General features: G+C 40.5%; 1 protein-coding gene across 1 annotated transcript in view; it reads left to right on the top strand.

Annotated features, from left to right (window-relative positions):
* The first annotated feature begins 8,169 nt into the window (after positions 1-8,169).
* LOC120053299 (protein LSM14 homolog A-like) overlaps positions 8,170-18,373 on the top strand; it is a 32,365-nt gene continuing 22,161 nt past the window's right edge. The window contains exons 1-2 of the mRNA XM_039000432.1: positions 8,170-8,290; positions 16,608-16,771. Of these exons, the coding sequence (XP_038856360.1) occupies positions 8,170-8,290; positions 16,608-16,771 (285 nt within the window). The remainder of the gene's footprint in view (positions 8,291-16,607; positions 16,772-18,373) is intronic.

Raw genomic sequence — 18,373 nt, 5'->3', positions numbered from 1 at the left:
GGGACTGGGAGATTAGTCAGGATTCAGGCAAAGATGAACGGAGCAAAGTACAGGGAGATCCTTGACCAAAACCTGCTCCAGAGCGCTCAGACTGGGGCAAATGTTCACCTTCTAACAGGACAACGACCCTAAGCACACAACCAAGACAATTCAGGAGTAGCTTCCGGACAAGTCTCAGAATATCCTTGAGTGGTCCAGCCAGAGCCTGGACTTAAACCCGATTGAACATCTCTCAAGATACCTGGAAATAGCTGTGCAGCAATGCTCCCCGCAATGCTCCAACCTAACAAAGTTTGAGAGGATCTGCAGAGAAGAATGGGAGAAACTCCCCAAATACATGTGTGCCAAGCTTGTAGCATCATACCCAAGAAGACTCAAGGCTGTAAACGTTGCCAAAGGTGCTACAACAAATTACTGAGTAACTGTGATATTCCATTTTTTTATTTTTTATAAATTAGAAAACATTTCTACAAACCTGATTTTTCTTTGGCATTAGGGGGCATTGTGTTTAGATTGATGAGGGGAAAACAACATTTATTCAATTTTAGAATAAGGCTGTAACGTAACAAAACTTGGAAAATGTCAAGGGGTTTGGATACTTTCAAAATGTACTGTAATTCACGGTGGCAGGGTAAATGAACTAACAGTTCATAGAGCGAACAATGAAATTATCACAACACACAGGTTGTAATATAGTTTTTTTTTACATGGATTGGCTTCCCCACTGATTTTACCCATGCAGCGCTGCTGCGTTTTGCTAATGACTGCATCCAAAACAATGGCTCCTTGAGGGCTGTGAGATGCCCAATTGGCAAGCTCCCAACATCAAAAACCTGAGGGTGTATAGCACCGGAATGGCATGTGCTTGCCTTTTTAACATAGCTCGCAAAATTCCTCTTAGATTGGTTTTGGGAAACGATATCTGATGAGCCAATCCGTACTTACTGCAAAAAAGTCCCATCCTTTTCTAAAAACGATAATAAAAAATTCAGCATGTGTCATATCTTCCAACAGAGCAAGATCAGCCTCTCATTCGATTTCCCATTATCTCAGTCTTTTATATTCTTTCAGCAATGGTTTCACTTGCTTCTAATTTAAATTACTGTAAGAAATGCACCGATGTAGTGAAATGATATGCCTGTCAAGATACAGTTGAAGTCGGAAGTTTACATACACCTTAGTCAGATACATTTAAACTCAGTTTTTCACAATTCCTGACATTTAATCCGAGTAAGATTTCCCTGTTTTAGGTCAGTTAGGATCACCACTTTATTTTAATAAGAATGTAAATGTCAGAATATTTTTTATAGGATTGAGGTCAGGGCTTTGTGATGGCCATTCCAATACCTTGACTTTGTTGTCCTTAAGCCATTTTGCCACAACTTTGGAAGTATGCTTGGGGTAATTGTCCATTTGGAAGACCCATTTGCGACAAAAGTATTAACTTCCTTACTTATGTCTTGAGATGTTGCTTCAATATATCCACATCATTTTCCTCCCACATGATGCCATCTATTTTGTAAAGTGCACCAGACCCTCCTGCAGAAAAGCACCCCCACAACATGACCCTGCCACCCCAGCTTCACGGTTGGGATGGTGTTCTTCGGCTTGCAAACCTCTCCCTTTTTCCTCCAAACATAACGATGGTCATTATGGCCAAACACTTCTATTTTAGTTTCATCAGACCAGAGAAAATTTTTCCAAAAAGTACAAACTTTGTCCCCATGTGCAGTTGCAAACCGTAGTCTGTCTTTTTTAGGGCGGTTTTGGAGCAGTGGCTTCTTCCTTGCTGAGCGGCCTTTCAGGTTATGTCGATATCGGACTCGTTTTACTGTGGATATAGATACTTTTGTACCTGTTTCCTCCAGCATCTTCACAAGGTCCTTTGCTGTTGTTCTGGGACCGATTTGCACTTTTCGCACCAAAGTACGTTCATCTCTATCTGCTGTCTTATCAGGTGTTCTGTGTGAATTTAAGTATGCTCTCTCTAATTCTCTCTCTTTTTCTTTCTTTCTTTCTTTCTCTCTCTCTCTGAGGACCTGAGCCCTAGGACCATGCCTCAGGACTACCTGGCCTGATGACTCCTTGCTGTCCCCAGTCCACCTGGCCGTGCTGCTGCTCCAGTTTCAACTGTTCTGCCTGACGCTATGGAACCCTGATCTGTTCACAGGATGTGCTACCTGTCCCAGACCTGCTGTTTTCAACTCTCTAGAGACAGCAAGAGCAGTAGAGATACTCTGAATGATCGGCTATGAAAAGCCAACTGACATTTACTCCTGAGGTGCTGACCTGTTGCACCCTCGACAACTGTCGAGGGTGCAACATCTATGAACATTTGAACATCTTGGCCATGTTCTGTTATAATCTTCACCCGGCACAGCCAGAAGAGGACTGGCCACCCCTCATAGCCTGGTTCCTCTCTAGGTTTCTTCCTAGGCTCTGGCCTTTCTAGGTAGTTTTTCCTAGCCACCATGCTTCTACACCTGCATTGCTTGCTGTTTGGGGTTTTAGGCTGGGTTTCTGCACAGCATTTTGTGACATCAACTGATGTAAGAAGGGCTTTATAAATACATTTGATTGATCTCTTGGAGACAGAACGCGCCTCCTTCCTGAGCGGTATGACGGCTGCGTGGTCCCATGGTGTTTATACTTGCGTACTATTGTTTGTACAGACGAATGTGGTACCTTCAGGCGTTTGGAAATTGCTCCCAAGGATGAACCAGACTTGTGGAGGTCTACAATTTTTTCTGAGGTCTTGGCTGATTTCTTTTGATTTTCCCATGATGTCAAGCAAAGAGGTACGGAGTTTGAAGGTAGGCCTTGAAATACATCCACAGGTACACCTCCAATTGACTCAAATGATGTCAATTAGTCTATCAGAAGCTTCTAAAGCCATCACATCATTTTCTGTAATTTTCCAAGCTGTTTAAAGGCACAGTCAACTTAGTGTATGTAAACTTCTGACCCACTGGAATTGTGATACAGTGAAATAATCTGTCTGTAAACAATTGTTGGAAAAATTACTCGTGTCATGCACAAAGTAGATGTCCTAACCGACTTGCCAAAACTATAGTTTGTTAACAAGAAATTTGTGGAGTGGTTGAAAAACGAGTTTTAATGACTCCAACCTAAGTGTATGTAAACTTCTGACTTCAACTGTATGTTTCAGTAAGATTGGATTTTTAGCATTTATAGCACTGGTTATCAACTGTACTGCAGGGATGGAATGTAAATCGCAGACAATTGAGGTTGTGGTGGCATTTGGTTGAGCGAGACTTGACATCAAAAGAGTCACAGTGTGTTAATTTGAAAACAATTCTTATTTACAATGACGGGCTACTCCTGCCAAACCCAGAAAACACTGGGCCAATTGTGCACCGCCCTATGGGACTCCCAATCACAGCCAGATGTGATACAGCCTGGATTCAAACCATGTACTATAGTGACACCTCTTGTACTGAGGTACAGTGACTTCTACCACTGAGCCACTCAGGAGTGTTAAGTTGTGATGTTGCATCATTTCAGGTTGTTGGCATGAGGTAGGACTAAATAGATGTAAATAGTGGAGTAGGGTGGTGTTATTTATTTATTTATTTTTTAATTGTGAGTGCAGTGTTAGATGGTAGGTGTCTTGTTTTGCACGCTTTGTACAAAATAATAAAATGCAGTACTACAGGATATTTCTTAACGTAGCTCTTTATTAGCTAGCTATAACTGGCATGTTCACGTATCGCCAACCAGGATCAAACTGACCATGACCTAACCATTTGGGTGGTCTTAACCAATCATAGCACAGTATGATATGGCGGTAAAATGCATCCAATTATAATTCAGTATGTTTACACATATGAATATTACATCCCCCTTCTTTTAAAACAAAATAAAAATGTTTACATATTCTAAGCGTTTCTTTTGAAGACATGCTCTGCAGTTTGAACTCAAGGTAAGTAATATTGCATACTACACCAACTGAATCAACATAGACTCTGAAACAATGATCCAACATACTGTTTTCGAACAAGGGATTCTCAGCTACTCAGCTATCACAGTAGAAATACATCTTAACATTTCAAACAAATACAATACCAAAGCATTAAGTGAACTTTCAATAACAAGTTTACAGTTTGGAACTCTTTTAGGGCAGCGATCCGCCTACACCCTTTGACATTTCACAGGTCTAGGACAGCTCTGGGCTTGAACTCTCTTCCTGACCTTGTGCGATATGATGCTGAGCATGCTTCTGTGTCAGTCAACAGTTCTTGTGGTGTTGCAGGTAAGTATGGTGTATGTTGTGCTGTGTGTGTGTTAATTCCATCACATTCTCTTTCAGGGGAACAGTTCATCTCATTAGTGTGTTGTTCTTTTGTGTTCAGTAGGTGACGATGATTGCGGCGGTACACCGCTCCTTCTGCGGTGCGGACGTGATATGAACGTTCAGTGTCAGCTGGCTGGATGACGACTGCTGGCTCCCGGAGGCCATGCTCTTGGATTCTACTGCTTTCAGCTTGTGTATCACAGCTGCAGATGTGGTGCTGTGAAGCTTGTCGAGTTCGAAGTATCTGCTGTAGTAGTCCACTGTTACGATGTAGTCCTCGTTGTTCCAGGTAAACAGATCGGTTGCCACGACCTGCCAGGGTCGGTCTGGGATACAGTGAGGTAACATTGGCTCTTTGGTGTTTGAGGGGCGTTGTTCAAGACATATGGCACATTTACCAACAATGTCCTCTATTTGTTTGCACATTCCGGGCCAAAACAAAATGTCCCGTGCTCTCTGTTTGCACTTTTCCATGCCCATGTGTCCAGCATGGATCTTTGTCAAAATCTCTTCTCTGAGACTGGTAGGAATAATGATTTTCTCTCCTTTGAAAATTATTCCGTTGATCTGTGATAGTTCATCACGATGGTTCCAGAATTCTGAGACACTCTGAGGGCATTTTCTCCTCTCCTCAGGCCATCCATCCTGTATGACTTTCCTCGGCTGTGCGAGTTGTGAGTCCTTTTCTGTTTCTGCTTGGATCTCCTTCAGTTTTGTGTCACTAACTGGTAAGTTGTTGTACACAGTGTGCACCTGCATGTCCATGCCTTCACTGAGGCTGCTGTCCTTATAGGTAAGAAACTTCCTGGAGAGTGTGTCTGCGACAGGGATGTCTTTGCCTGGACGGTGAGTGATTGTGAAGTTGTATTTTTGTAGTTGAAGGATCATTCTCTGTAGCCTTGGCGGGGCTGCGGCTAGTGGTTTCCTCATAATTGACTCAAGGGGCTTGTGGTCGGATTCCACAATGACTTGACGTCCATATATGTACTGATGGAAACGTTTACATCCGAACAGAATGGCGTAGAGCTCCTTTTCGATTTGAGCGTAGTTGATTTCACAGTCTGTGAGAGATTTGGAAGCGTAGCCGATGGGCTTTCCTTCTTGTAGTAGCACTGCACCTAGTCCATACTTTGACGCGTCCTCTTGGAGTCTGAGCTCTTTGTCGGGGTCGTAGTAGGCAAGGATTGGTCCTGGTTCTCTCGTGATCAAGTCTTTCACATTCTGGAAAGCAATGTCGTGTTGTGTGTCCCAGAGAAACTCACTGGACTGCTTTAGCAGTTGACGCAGGGGTGCATTAGCATTGGAGAGGCTGGGTGTGAACTTGGCTAAGTAGTTGACCATGCCAAGCACTGTTTCCAGCTCTGCACGGTTCTTTGGAGGCTCCATTTCTTTTATGGTTGAGATCTTCTGTGGATCTGGCTTGATTCCAGTCGCTGTAAGAAGATGTCCGAAGTAGCTGACCTCTGTAGCGCCGACTGTGCTCTTCTCGGGGTGGAGCCGGACTCCTCTCTCGCGGGTCCTTTGCAGCATCGCGCGGAGGTTTCGGTCGTGCTCCTCTTTGGTTCGACCATAGACAAGGATGTCATCCACAATTGCCACAACTCCGTCGAGGCCTTCGTACACTTCGTCAATCTTTCGTTGAAACTCGTCTTGGGCTGAGATAATCCTAAAAGGCAGGCGACGGAACCTGTAGCGTCCAAACGGTGTGTTGAATGTTGTGAGCTTAGATGACTCTTCTGTGAGCTTGATAGCCCAGTAGCCTGATCTAGCGTCCATGACACTGAAGTAGTGTGCTCCCGCTAGCTTGTGTGTGATGCCATCTAGCGTCGGTAAAGTATAATGGGGGCGTTTGATAGCCTTGTTCAAGTCTCTTGGGTCGAGACATACTCGGAGCTTGCCTGTGCGTGGTTTCTCCACCACCACTAACGCGTTTACCCAGGAAGTCGGTTCTGTAACCTTGGTGACTTTGTCAGATTGCTCCATGCTTTCCAACTCTTTCTTCAGACGGGCACGGAGAGCAAGGGGAATCTTTCTCGGTGGGTAGATCACAGGGGTTGCTTCTGGGTCAAGGTGAATGGTACATTCTCCTGGGAACAATCCTATTCCTGTAAAAACATCAGCAAACTCCTCCAGTAAATTGTCTGTCTCTACTGGTGCTGTCACTGATAAAACTAGCTTGAGGAGGTCCATGTCTAAACATGTTTTAAGACCTAGCACTGCAGGTGCTCTAGTGTCAACAACATAAAAGTCCAACATCATGTCACTTTCCTTGTATTTGCATTTGAAAGTGCATGTGCCTTTTACTGAGAGCTGTTCACCACCATAACCAGTCAGTCTGCGCGTGGTGGGCTGTTGCTCGCACTCAGATGTCAAGCTGTGGTACTTATTCAGAGGAATAATGTTTACTTGTGCACCAGTGTCTAGTTTGAACTTTAGCTTTGTGCCTTGTGTTCCTATCTCAATGACAGCAAAGGCTTGCTCTGTCTCTGATATTTGACTTTTCTGTGTCACTGAATCAATAAACAGTTCATCAGCTTTTGACTCTTTGATTGACATTTCATCTTCACTCACTGTGTGTACTGTTTTTCCACGGTAAGCTCTGCACACTTTTGCAAAGTGATTCCATTTTCCACATTTAGTACACTGTTTGCCTTTAGCTGGGCAATTTCCTTGTTCGCCATGCACTGTGTATCCACAATATCCACATGTTTTGAGTCTGTCTGGTCTGCTCTGGTTTGGAGTTATGTCTCTCTCCGTTCTAAAACGCGCTCTCTGTGCACCGGAGGTGTGCTTTGATGTCTGCCTGACTGCGTGCACTGCTTGTTCACGTGATGCGCTTGTGCTGCGGAGCGAAATGGTTTTCATCTGAGCCTGTGCTAAATCGTGAGATCTGGCTATGTCGATAGCTTTGTCCAGCGTTACCTCAGACCCAACATTCAAAAGTTTCTCTCTCACTCGCGGTGAGTGTATTCCAAATACAATACGGTCCCTGACCATCTCATCCTTGTTTGCATAATCACAGTCTTTCACAAGCAGACAAGCAGCTCTGTCACAAACTGTTCAAAAGACTCGCTAGCTCCCTGTACTTTCTCATGGAATTTGTACCTAGCGAATATCGTATTGGTCTTCGGCACAACATATGCTTCAAAACGATCGTAGTATGTTTTCAGTACCTTTGATTCAGCCTCGGTAAGTGTCCATGTGTTGTAAATATCTCTCCCTTTTTCACCGATCCAGAGGAGCAGGTAGATGCATTTTCCCTCTTCTCCTCTGTCCTTCAGAGGACCCGTGAACATTAGCTCCACATGCTGTTTGAACTTACGCCATGCATCGGGTAAGTTTGTAGACTCCCAGTCCATTCGCGGTGAAGGAACTCCAGAAAAATCCATCTTGTAAGACCTTTTACTCTGACACCATGTCTTGTTTTGCACGCTTTGTACAAAATAATAAAATGCAGTACTACAGGATATTTCTTAATAACGTAGCTCTTTATTAGCTAGCTATAACTGGCATGTTCACGTGTCGCCAACCAGGATCAAACTGACTATGACCTAACCATTTGGGTGGTCTTAACCAATCATAGCACAGTATGAGATGGCGGTAAAATGCATCCAATTATAATTCAGTATGTTTACACATATGAATATTACAGTAGGGTATTTGTTTATTTATTTTTTCAAGCAAAGTATAAGGGAGTTGTACTCCAGTCTAGTAGGTGGCGGTAATGCAACATATTGGATGCAAACCGCAGTTAAACCTAATCGAAGAATAGCACGTCAGAAGCACAAAAAGGGATAGCCATACATGCTTCAAAGAAACGCTCAGTGAGGGATCTAGTTGGATTTGGAGCCATCATGAGTGGAGTAACCCCTTATATCGGCAGCAAAATTAGCCTAATTTCGAAGGCCGAGATTCGTTATGAAGGGATTCTCTACACTATTGACACTGAGAATTCGACTGTCGCACTTGCAAAAGGTAAATAACGTTAACTCATGCAAGGAATTTCGGCACTTGTGCACCAACCAAATAACATTTAACTACATAACGTTACAGAGATGCCTGTAAGCAAACGAAATTTCATCACACTGTGACTAATTGTTTTTATGCTGTTCTGAAAAAGGTGTCTACTTAGATAACGTTAGCAAGTTAGCTAATTGACTAGTCAGCCAGCCAACTTGCTAACAAGCTAGTAGTGTTGGCTTGCTAAACCTAAGAAGTTACCTGGTGATGGAGCTAGTTAAGCATGTTTATTTCAAGTACAAGCTGAGAGTATCATGTAAACCTGACATATTGTGTTAACAAACGGTGACGTAGCGCGACAACTGCATCGTTAACACTGATAAGCAACTCCACGGTAGTGATGCTGAACTTTGGCAATTTGCCAGCCAGCATAAAATGTTGCGCACGGGGAAAAAAACTGGTGCCTGTAAATTAGTAGCTAAGCTGCAAACCAAACGAGTTTAGTTATATACAGCTAACTGCCAAAATAAAGTAAACACTTGAGTAAATGAGGGATACAAGGGTTACGGTCCAAGCACTTAAGGTACACCCTATCCCCTCAAATTAAGTGGACACTCCATGACGTCTGACGAGTATACACTTGCAGGGCGAGGGAGGGAGGAAGGAAAGAGACCAGATGCTTTTCAACTTTCTGTGGAGAAACCGTACCCATTACATTAGGAAAACTGTTGTAATGAACACTTGGGCTGAATTTTCTGGACTTTACTACCTTAAGTAATACTTTTAAGATCAATTGGATAAAACGATTCCTAAGAAAACCCACTTCTATGTGGAATTTTATTCCTCATGGCTTCTCTACTTTTGGTGGCCTTAACTTCATGTTGGTTTGCAATTATAATATTGACAAAGTTCCAGTGAAATGTTCTGCTTTTCATTGGCAGGTTTTCTTGTCATGGTCCTTAATTTATAAGCATAATTATTCTCCACACAGATATTATATATGGAATGATTGGGATATATTGTATAAAAATACTTAATAATATTCTATTGGCGAGCCAACGGGTAATTGCAGAGTGTCTTTTACTTATTTATAAGGAGTTCTTATCACTTTACAAGGTCCCTGTAAAACCTAAAGATTTTGCAATTGTTTTAGATGCCATTCCCTCAGGTGTTGCTTTATTATTCAGGAACGTGTCAAGACCTGACCCTCAGAACCTACCTTCCATTGACCCTGTTGACTCATCAGTAGGAAAGATTTGTTTCTCTTTTGGTCCATTCAACAGAGCGGTACGAACCTTGTTTCAGCAGGATGTTGTATCTATACCTTATGTCATGCCTTATTGGAATGGACTTATTGATAATATCTGTTGGGAAAAAGTTTGGATGTTGCCACACACATACCTACTTGTTAACAAAATGAAGGAAGTTTCCTTTAAAATTATTTCTAAATATTATCCTGCCAACCACTATATGAAGATGTTTACGGAAAACATCAACTCAAATTGTTCCTTTTGTAATGACCACCCATTAAGTGTTGCATCTTTTGGCATTGTATTCATGTAATAAAACTGGCAAGACATCAGTAGATATATAATTGAACACATTTATGAAGATCTTACACTATTGTGGAGAGATGTAGTGCTTGGATTCTTTAACTACTATAGAAATAAGTTGTAATTTTATGTAATTAATTTAGTTATTCTTTTGGCCAAATTTCATATTCACAAATGTAAATTCACAAACAAAACACCACATTTTACCTTACAAAAAGAAACTGAACTGTATTTTAAGACAATTAAATACTCTACTAACCAAAAATCTGTTAGAATAATAAGTGTATGTATGTCCCTTAAGGTCCTTGTGTAATGTGATATTGTACCCCCTAGCCCAATTGTCTTTTGTATATTATTTATATATGTACTTCCTGTATTGATTTGTTAATATAAAAAGAGGAAGAATGATTTTTAAATGTACCACCTTTGGCTGGAAATTTGTCACCAGTAGCTTGTGTGTGTTTTATATGCACTACAGTCAATTATGAGTGCATGTCTACTTACATTAAATATAATTAACATATGCCTACTGTATGATAGCTAGCAAATTAATTAGATAACTGTTAGCTTTCTTAGCTGGAACTTCTGAAGGAAAATGTTTTCTACAATTACCAGAAGATAACCAAACATTTTTACTTTTTACGAGTCGTGTTTGTGCCGTCATGTGCATTAGTAGCACAATTTAACTTATTTGCATTTGTTTTTACTTACACTTGTATGCTGACTTCTCCATTGATGTTTTCACTGACTTTTCTTAGCGGATGTACAATCTTCGCATTTTGAATTATGGGGCGTTTCATGGAGTGAACATAATTGTACACTCACACAGCTGACTAAAAACGAGGGCTGCCCTCCATGATGGTGACGGGGATTCCCCCAAGGGCATATGGCAAGGGTAAGTGGACATGGGTATGTCTTAAGTGTTTGGACTGCAGGCAAAGTATATTGAAAACAAGCGCTACCACACAGGTGTGATTCCTGAGTTAATTACGCAATTAACATCTCATCATGGAGTCAAGTCAAAAAATGGCCAGTTTCCCATTTTTAGGCTACTATGAAATAAGAGGTCAGTGAATTTGAAAGAGGGGTTTCAAAGGAGCATAGAGGGTTTAAAGTGTTTCTCTCAGTCACTTGTTAAGGTAGATCACCAGATCGCAACTCAATTGAACAACAGTAGGAGATTCTGGAGCGGTGCCTGACAGTTTTCCACCAAATTATGGAATGTTTTGTGGAAGAAGGGTGTTGCATCCCTCCAATAGTTTCAGACACTTGTAGAATCTATTCAGGGGTCTCCAACAGGTAAATCGCAAGCTACCAGTAGCTCTGATTCAGAGGGGTTGGGTTAAATGCGGAAGACACATTTCAGTTGAATACATTCCGTTGGACAACTGACTAGGCATCCCCTTTCACAGCCCACCTACGACTAACTTGCAAAACATTTCCACAAGGAAAAATTGCATATACATGTGTTCCATCTCAAGCAGTCATAAACAAACCTCACAAGTATCTGACACCGCAAGTTCCCACCGCAAGTTCCCAATATTGACATAATTCCACCCCTGGTTAGCCACTATTGTCTTAAAATGCCAAACCTAACACAATCTGCCAATTAATTTCCAGCAATATAGTGGCTGTCGTAGTGGTGCGCTCATTTTGTCTATCACTCCGTGTAGGCAGTTGTTGTTAACCATCTTGTGGGTTGAGAGAAATATTTTCCCCAAAACCTTAAATGTTACCTGCAAAGTAGGCTTACCTGGCAGAAGTGTATATAATTTGTATCTATTTGTGAACTTTGCCATGAAATGAGCAGCAGCAGTACAGAACCATTGCTAGATGACACCCAAGGCCCATTACTCACTCGCAATTAAAGGGGCATTTTTTTCTATTTTTTTAATTTAAACTTTATTTAACAAGGCAAGTCAGTTAACAACATTCGTATTTACAATGATGGCATTACACTCAAATATACATTTTCTAGACCTAAAAAAAATGTTTCATGTGATTTAACCATTGACATGGACTCAGATCACATTTCATTGTTTATGAACAATTGTCATTTTGAGAGTGAAAAACGAGTAAAACAACCTGAGCATGATTTTTTTTTTTAAATTTAAATGGCTTATATCCTAATTAAACTACTTTTCATATTTACCTTTTACCTTTTTACCTTACCTTTACATTTGGCCTTTTATATTTGCCAAATTGAATGTTATTGTTACTACAAAGTTGGATACAAAGTCTCAAATAAGTATCTTCAGTCAACCAGATTTAAAATCTTTTGGCAATGGCTTACATAACTTATTTTGGTACACACATCTGCGCTCCTGTGTTTCTGACCAAGTCGGAAGGTTAATAAAACAATGTCAAACACATTTTTGCCCATTGAGTGCTAGTATAGAATTCTAGTGAAGATGGAACACTGATTTGGACAGGCAGTGTCACATCTAATGCTTTTGAGGGAATGTTGTTATAATGGATGTGTTTCAAGTATGATTGTATGCACACTTTCTGTGTGATAACTTTCATCAAGGGCTTATAATTGGTTGCCTTTCTCTCTTTGTCAGTATTTGCTCTAAGCGTTACCGACGCTTCATAACATGTTCAATGACTGACTAGTCAGCATCACTGCATAACGCGCTCATGATAGACTACACTTCTTACTGCTTCCGAAGTGTGTTCGTTAGCAAAGAAGCTAGCGGCCAATCTTTGTGTGATATATTTCGGGTTTATTTACGTTCTCTAAAGCGCTGCAATCATGCGTTCTGCTAACTGGAGTATAACTGCATTTGATCCGAGGGCATAATACACTACTTAAATTCATAATTAAGGTCTTAAAAATCCATAAACTTTCACCAGTCACGCTGAGTTTGTTTACTTCCTTGAGTAACTACGGGTACCCCCCAGTGACGACATAAGTCTGTATCTGTGTAGTCTGCCCTGTGATTTGTGATCTGACAAATGTCTACGTAAGTGCCACTGGTAGGTTATAATTCAATAACTTTTTTTTTACCAATAAAGATGAATAAATTTAACCCTTTTATAGAAAAGATGACAACATAATGACATGTGACTCACCACCTGGATTTTGTCTTGTGTAACAACTTTGTTAGAATGAATTAGATTGACGGTAAATCAGTCAGATTAGGCTACAGGTAAATAAAATAACACTGACAATAACACTAATGCATCTCAATAGGTAGTGCTTTTGTACAAACCTAATGTTCCACAATTTACTTAATACAAAAACCTGTGGTTGAAATGTAATATTTTAGCTTTTTATAATAAACAAATGTCTTTTACAGGGTTGAATTACTTTTAAAGCACATGTTGTGCACTAGAAACTATCTAGAATTCCAATATGCTATATCTCAATCAAAACGAATAATCTAGGAGCACCAGAAGAGATGTTGTGCTCTTAACTTTTTGAAGTTGGGAGCACCAGTGCTAACAATAATTGTTTTAATTTCGAGCCCTACCTGTAACGCCCAGTAGTTGACACAAAATATTTGGTTAAAAAACACTATCTGGCATACAATCTGTAGCTAATGGTGGCCCAATGCCCTATTAAGACACTTTATGCTAGTGTTTATTTTTGCAGTTATCGGTATGTCGGTCAGTATATACTGAATCACAAATCTACATTTCTTGAGATTAGGAGGTGGGTTCCACTTTTAGCTCATGTGTTTTCAATTTTTATTAATGATTTGGGAAATGGGATGCAACCAGCAAAGTTACATCTATATGCAGATGATAGTTATATATTCATGTGCTCCTTCTCTGGTTCAGGCTGTTGAAGTGCTTCAGACTGCTCTTCAGTCACTGCAGGCCTCCCTTTATGGTCTCAAACTGGTCTTGAATGTACAAAACTAAATTCATGACCTTTACCAGAGCTAGAACTCTGCCAGAGAACGTTAGTATTGTCAGATCTGGTGATTTAGGCATTGAAAAAGTGTAATCCTACAAATACCTAGGTATTTAGTTGGATGACAAGTTGTCCTTTTAAAGTTCATGTGGATAATCTTGTGACAAAGCTTAAATTGAAATAGTTTATTTTTTTGTAATAAGGCTTGCTTCCCGCTTATGGCTAGAAAGAAGCTTGTTAAGGCTACTTTTCTCTCTGTAATTTGATTTATGGTGACTTGTTGTATATGCATGCAGCCTCCTCCGTCTTAGAGGCTGGACTCTGTTTATCATGCATCCTTGCGCTTTATTACGAATGCCAAGTCACTCACCCACCATTGTACCAAATGGTAGGATGGACCTCACTTTATATACGCATAAAGATACATTTGTATGTGTTCATCTACAAAGCCCTTTTAGGTAAACTTCCTCTTTACCTCTGGTCTCCTTCACCACCAGCAGTTACCATACCCGGTCTGCTAGGTGGTTGCTACTTAAAACCTCTTGAGCCTATGGGGGTGCCATTTCGACTTTGTAAAAATGAGTTCCCAAATTAAACTGCCTCGTACTCAATTCTTGCGCGTACAATATGCATATTATTATTACTATTGGATAGAAAACACTCTAGTTTCTAAAACCGTTTGAATTATTTCTCTGAGTGAAACAGAACTCATTCTACAGCACATTTCCTGTCAGGGAGTGAGATTTCAGAAATCGAGGTCCCTGTTCTGAGGCCAGTTTATAAGTCCCCATGTAAGCCATCAGGCTACATGCACTGCATACGTCTTCCTCTAGATGTCAGTAAGCGGGGAGAATTTGAATGGAGTGGATTGCGCAATCTGGGACCCTATAAGACCGTGGAACGGAAGTACCGTCCTTTTCAACGGCGCGCCTGGCGCAAGAAGACATCACAATGGCATCCTGCAAATGCTTTCGTTTTAGTAGTTCTATATCTCCGGTCATGTTTTTATTCGTTATAGTTGTTAAAGACATCATAAGGTAGTTAATTTAAACCGACTTATAGCAGTTTATAGCAGTTTATTGCGATTTTTCTGGGATTTCTTTGTCATGCGCTTTCACGAGTTGGACACGTCTCCAGTGGGTGGCTATCGTTAGCTGCTATTTCGACAGGAGAAGAGGACATCTTTCAACCCAAAGACGATTGTTCTGGAGAAAGGACACCTTGCCAAAGATTCTGATGGAAGCTCAGCTAATAGTAAGCAGTCTTTATGCTGTTAATTCGTACTTATGTTGACAAATGTCAAATAATAATTCCGCCATGAATTATGGTGCGGTCTCGCTTTGGCGCACGCTGTATTGCGCAGTAACGTTAATTATAAAAATCTAACACAGCGATTGCATTAAGAACTAATTTATCTTTCATTTGCTGTCCAACTTGTATTTTTTAGTCAAGTTTATGAATAGTTTTCGATTAGAATAGGTGCCTCTCCAAGATGGCGCCGGACAGATTGCTTGAATTTTTGGCCACTAATCACGTTGTATAACCACGATTTGTGCCGCTAAATATGTAATTTTTGAACAAACTCTATATGCATTGTGTAATATGATGTTATAGGACTGTCATCTGAAGAATTCTGAGAAGGTTAGTGAAAAAATTAATATCTTTTGGTGGTTTATACGTTATCGCTATTTTTGCCTTGAATCAATGCTGTTGTGATTGCTATTGTGGTAAGCTAATATAACGCTATATTGTGTTTTCGCTGTAAAACACTTAGAAAATCTGAAATATTGTCTGGATTCACAAGATCTGTGTCTTTCAATTGCTGTACGCTGTGTATTTTTAAGAAATGTTTTATGATGAGTAATTAGGTAATACACGTTGCTCTCTGTAGTTATTCTAGTCGCTTTGGTGAGAGTTGTGATGGTGGCTGCAATGGTAAACTATAATTTATACCTGAAATATGCACATTTTTCTAACAAAACATATGCTATACAATAAATATGTTATCAGACTGTCATCTGATGAAGTTGTTTCTTGGTTAGTGGCTATTTATATCTTTATTTGGTCGAATTTGTGATAGCTACTGATGGAGTAAAAAAATGGTGGAGTAAGAAAGTGGTGTCTTTTGCTAACGTGGTTAGCTAATAGATTTACATATTGTGTCTTCCCTGTAAAACATTTTAAAAATCAGAAATGATGGCTGGATTCACAAGATGTGTATCTTTCATCTGGTGTCTTGGACTTGTGATTTAATGATATTTAGATGCTAGTATTTACTTGTGACGCTATGCTAGGCTATGCTAGTCAGCTTTTTTACTGATGGGGGTGCTCCCGGATCCGGGTTTGGGAGGAACTAGAAGTTAGTCGCCTAGCTAGCTGGTGCTAGCTAATTTGTTCTGGTATATAAACATTGGGTTGTTGTTTTACCTGAAATGCACAAGGTCCTCTACTCTGACAATTAATCCACAGATAAAACGGTAAACCGAATTCGTTTCTTGTCATCTCTCCTCCTTCCGGCTTCTTTTTTTTCTTTGGACTTTATATGGCGGTTGGAAACCAACTTTACAGCATTACTACAACCGACCAGAGTGTGGACCTAAAGTTAATCTTTCAATCACCCATGTGGGTATATGCTCCTAAAAACCAATGAGGAGATGGGAGAGGCCATACTTGTTGAGCGTCACAAATCGAACCAATTTCTATTTTAGCGCCTGGCCATTCAGACGCTCGCTGAGGCGCACAAACAGTGTGGGTGCAATGATTGAATAACATGTATGTGTACATTTATTTTGCGAGCGGGTGACCAACTTTTCCCCCCCAGCCCAACAGTACACCTGATTCAAAGTACATTTTGGCTGCACATTGCATGTCATGTCACTGCTTATGCTAACTGAATGCTTTGTATTTCCCCATTTAGTTCAGTCTTTTGGCACTGAGGATCGGCCCACTGATAGGCCCATCCCGCCCCGAGATGAGTTCTTTGAGTACATAATCTTCAGAGGCAGTGACATCAAGGACCTGACTGTGTGTGAGCCGCCAAAGCCAACATGCTCTCTCCCTCAGGACCCTGCCATCATCCAGGTACAGCTTCTCCCAACCACAAAGTACTTCAATATCCTAAGTACACCCTGGTAAAACAGACATATGTAGTAAAAGGCAAGAATCAGCTAAGTGTCAATTTGCATTGTTCTATTATAGAAAGCATTATTATTCATGTTACAGGCTTTGGTTTCTCCATTTATGTTTTGAGGTTGGACTTTAGCACGTATAGCTCGTTAGCACATAGGGCGCACCGATTGTCACCTCGTTAGTCAGTATGGTTACACCTGTGCTGGTTGCCATCTCATTAGTGTGAAGGTGTTCCACCTGTGCCTTTTTGTTTGCCTCTTGTTGGGCAAATTTAGTGGGCCATCATGGTGGGTGTCTTTTTAGGTTCCAGTTGTTACTCGTCAACTTTCAGTGGACACCCCCATGAGTGTCTTTTAGAACCCATCTTAAAACCCCACCTGTTTCGGTTATTGGTCGGTGACTCTTTGTTTGTACCCTCTTCTGTTTGAGCTACATTTTGCTGGGGAATGTAACACATAGCGATGTAACGATGCGATTTGCCTTGGTCACCGGTTCAAATGTTTAAGATATGAATGCATCGGTCTGTGGGAGCCCAAAACGATACAAATTAAGCATGCATCAGTCAGAAAACCGTTTTCAAATTTTACAAAGTGCAGGTTCATAGTTTTTTAGGCATGTGACTGAATGGCTCAAATCGGTCTTATGTAGCAAAATTTGAAATAGTTTTTTTACCTTGCTACAAAATGGTGTACATAATACACTGCATTTTTGAAGAGTGATGGGAAAGTAATTCTGCTTTGAAAGTTGGTAAACTTTTGAGAAGGGCCTTTTGAATGTTTTGGTACCTACTGGAGAGCTCTCCTTTGTCTAAACCCATTCAGCATTGTTCCCACCCTCTTAAGCCAGCTCCACCTATCTCTTTAAGTATTCACATGTGAGGTCATGTGCTAAACAGTGAGTAGTGAAGATTAAGACTAAAAGTGGTAGTAGCCTACAATAAGGAAAAATTCCAGCTAAACGAAGTGTCCAGATAAATATTTTATCATTATTAGATGATGCTTACCCAGACACACTTGTCTAAATTGATGGGTCATGTGAAAGAAATGCTATAACCCCTATCCACATCCAGTGATGGGAAAAAGTACTAAATTGTCATACTTGACTAAAAGTATAAATAATTTCAAATTCCTTATTAAACCTGACGGCACAATCGTTTATTTTTTTTTTGACTGATAGGCAGGGGCACACCAACACTCAGACATAATTAACAAACTAAACATTTGTGTTTAGTGAGTCTTCCAGATCAGATGCAGTAGGGATGACCAGGGATGTTCTCTTGATAAGTGTCAATTGGACAGTTTTCCTGTCAAAATGTGACGAGTACTTTTGGGATGTATGTAGTAAAAAGTACATTTTCTTTTTTTTTTTTCTTTTTTCGGGAATGTAGTAAAGTAAAAGTAGCCAAAAATATGAATGGTAATGTACAGATACCCCTCAAATACTTTAGTACTTGAAAGTATTTTTACTGAGTACTTTACACCACTGCCAAAATGCATTCACACCAGTACATTAGCATACTTGATATACTGTTACACACACACACACTTATCACAT

This window comes from Salvelinus namaycush, chromosome 9 (genome assembly GCF_016432855.1).
Source record: "Salvelinus namaycush isolate Seneca chromosome 9, SaNama_1.0, whole genome shotgun sequence".
Lineage (NCBI taxonomy): Eukaryota > Metazoa > Chordata > Actinopteri > Salmoniformes > Salmonidae > Salvelinus > Salvelinus namaycush.
This window is presented reverse-complemented; position numbering and strand designations above follow the sequence as displayed.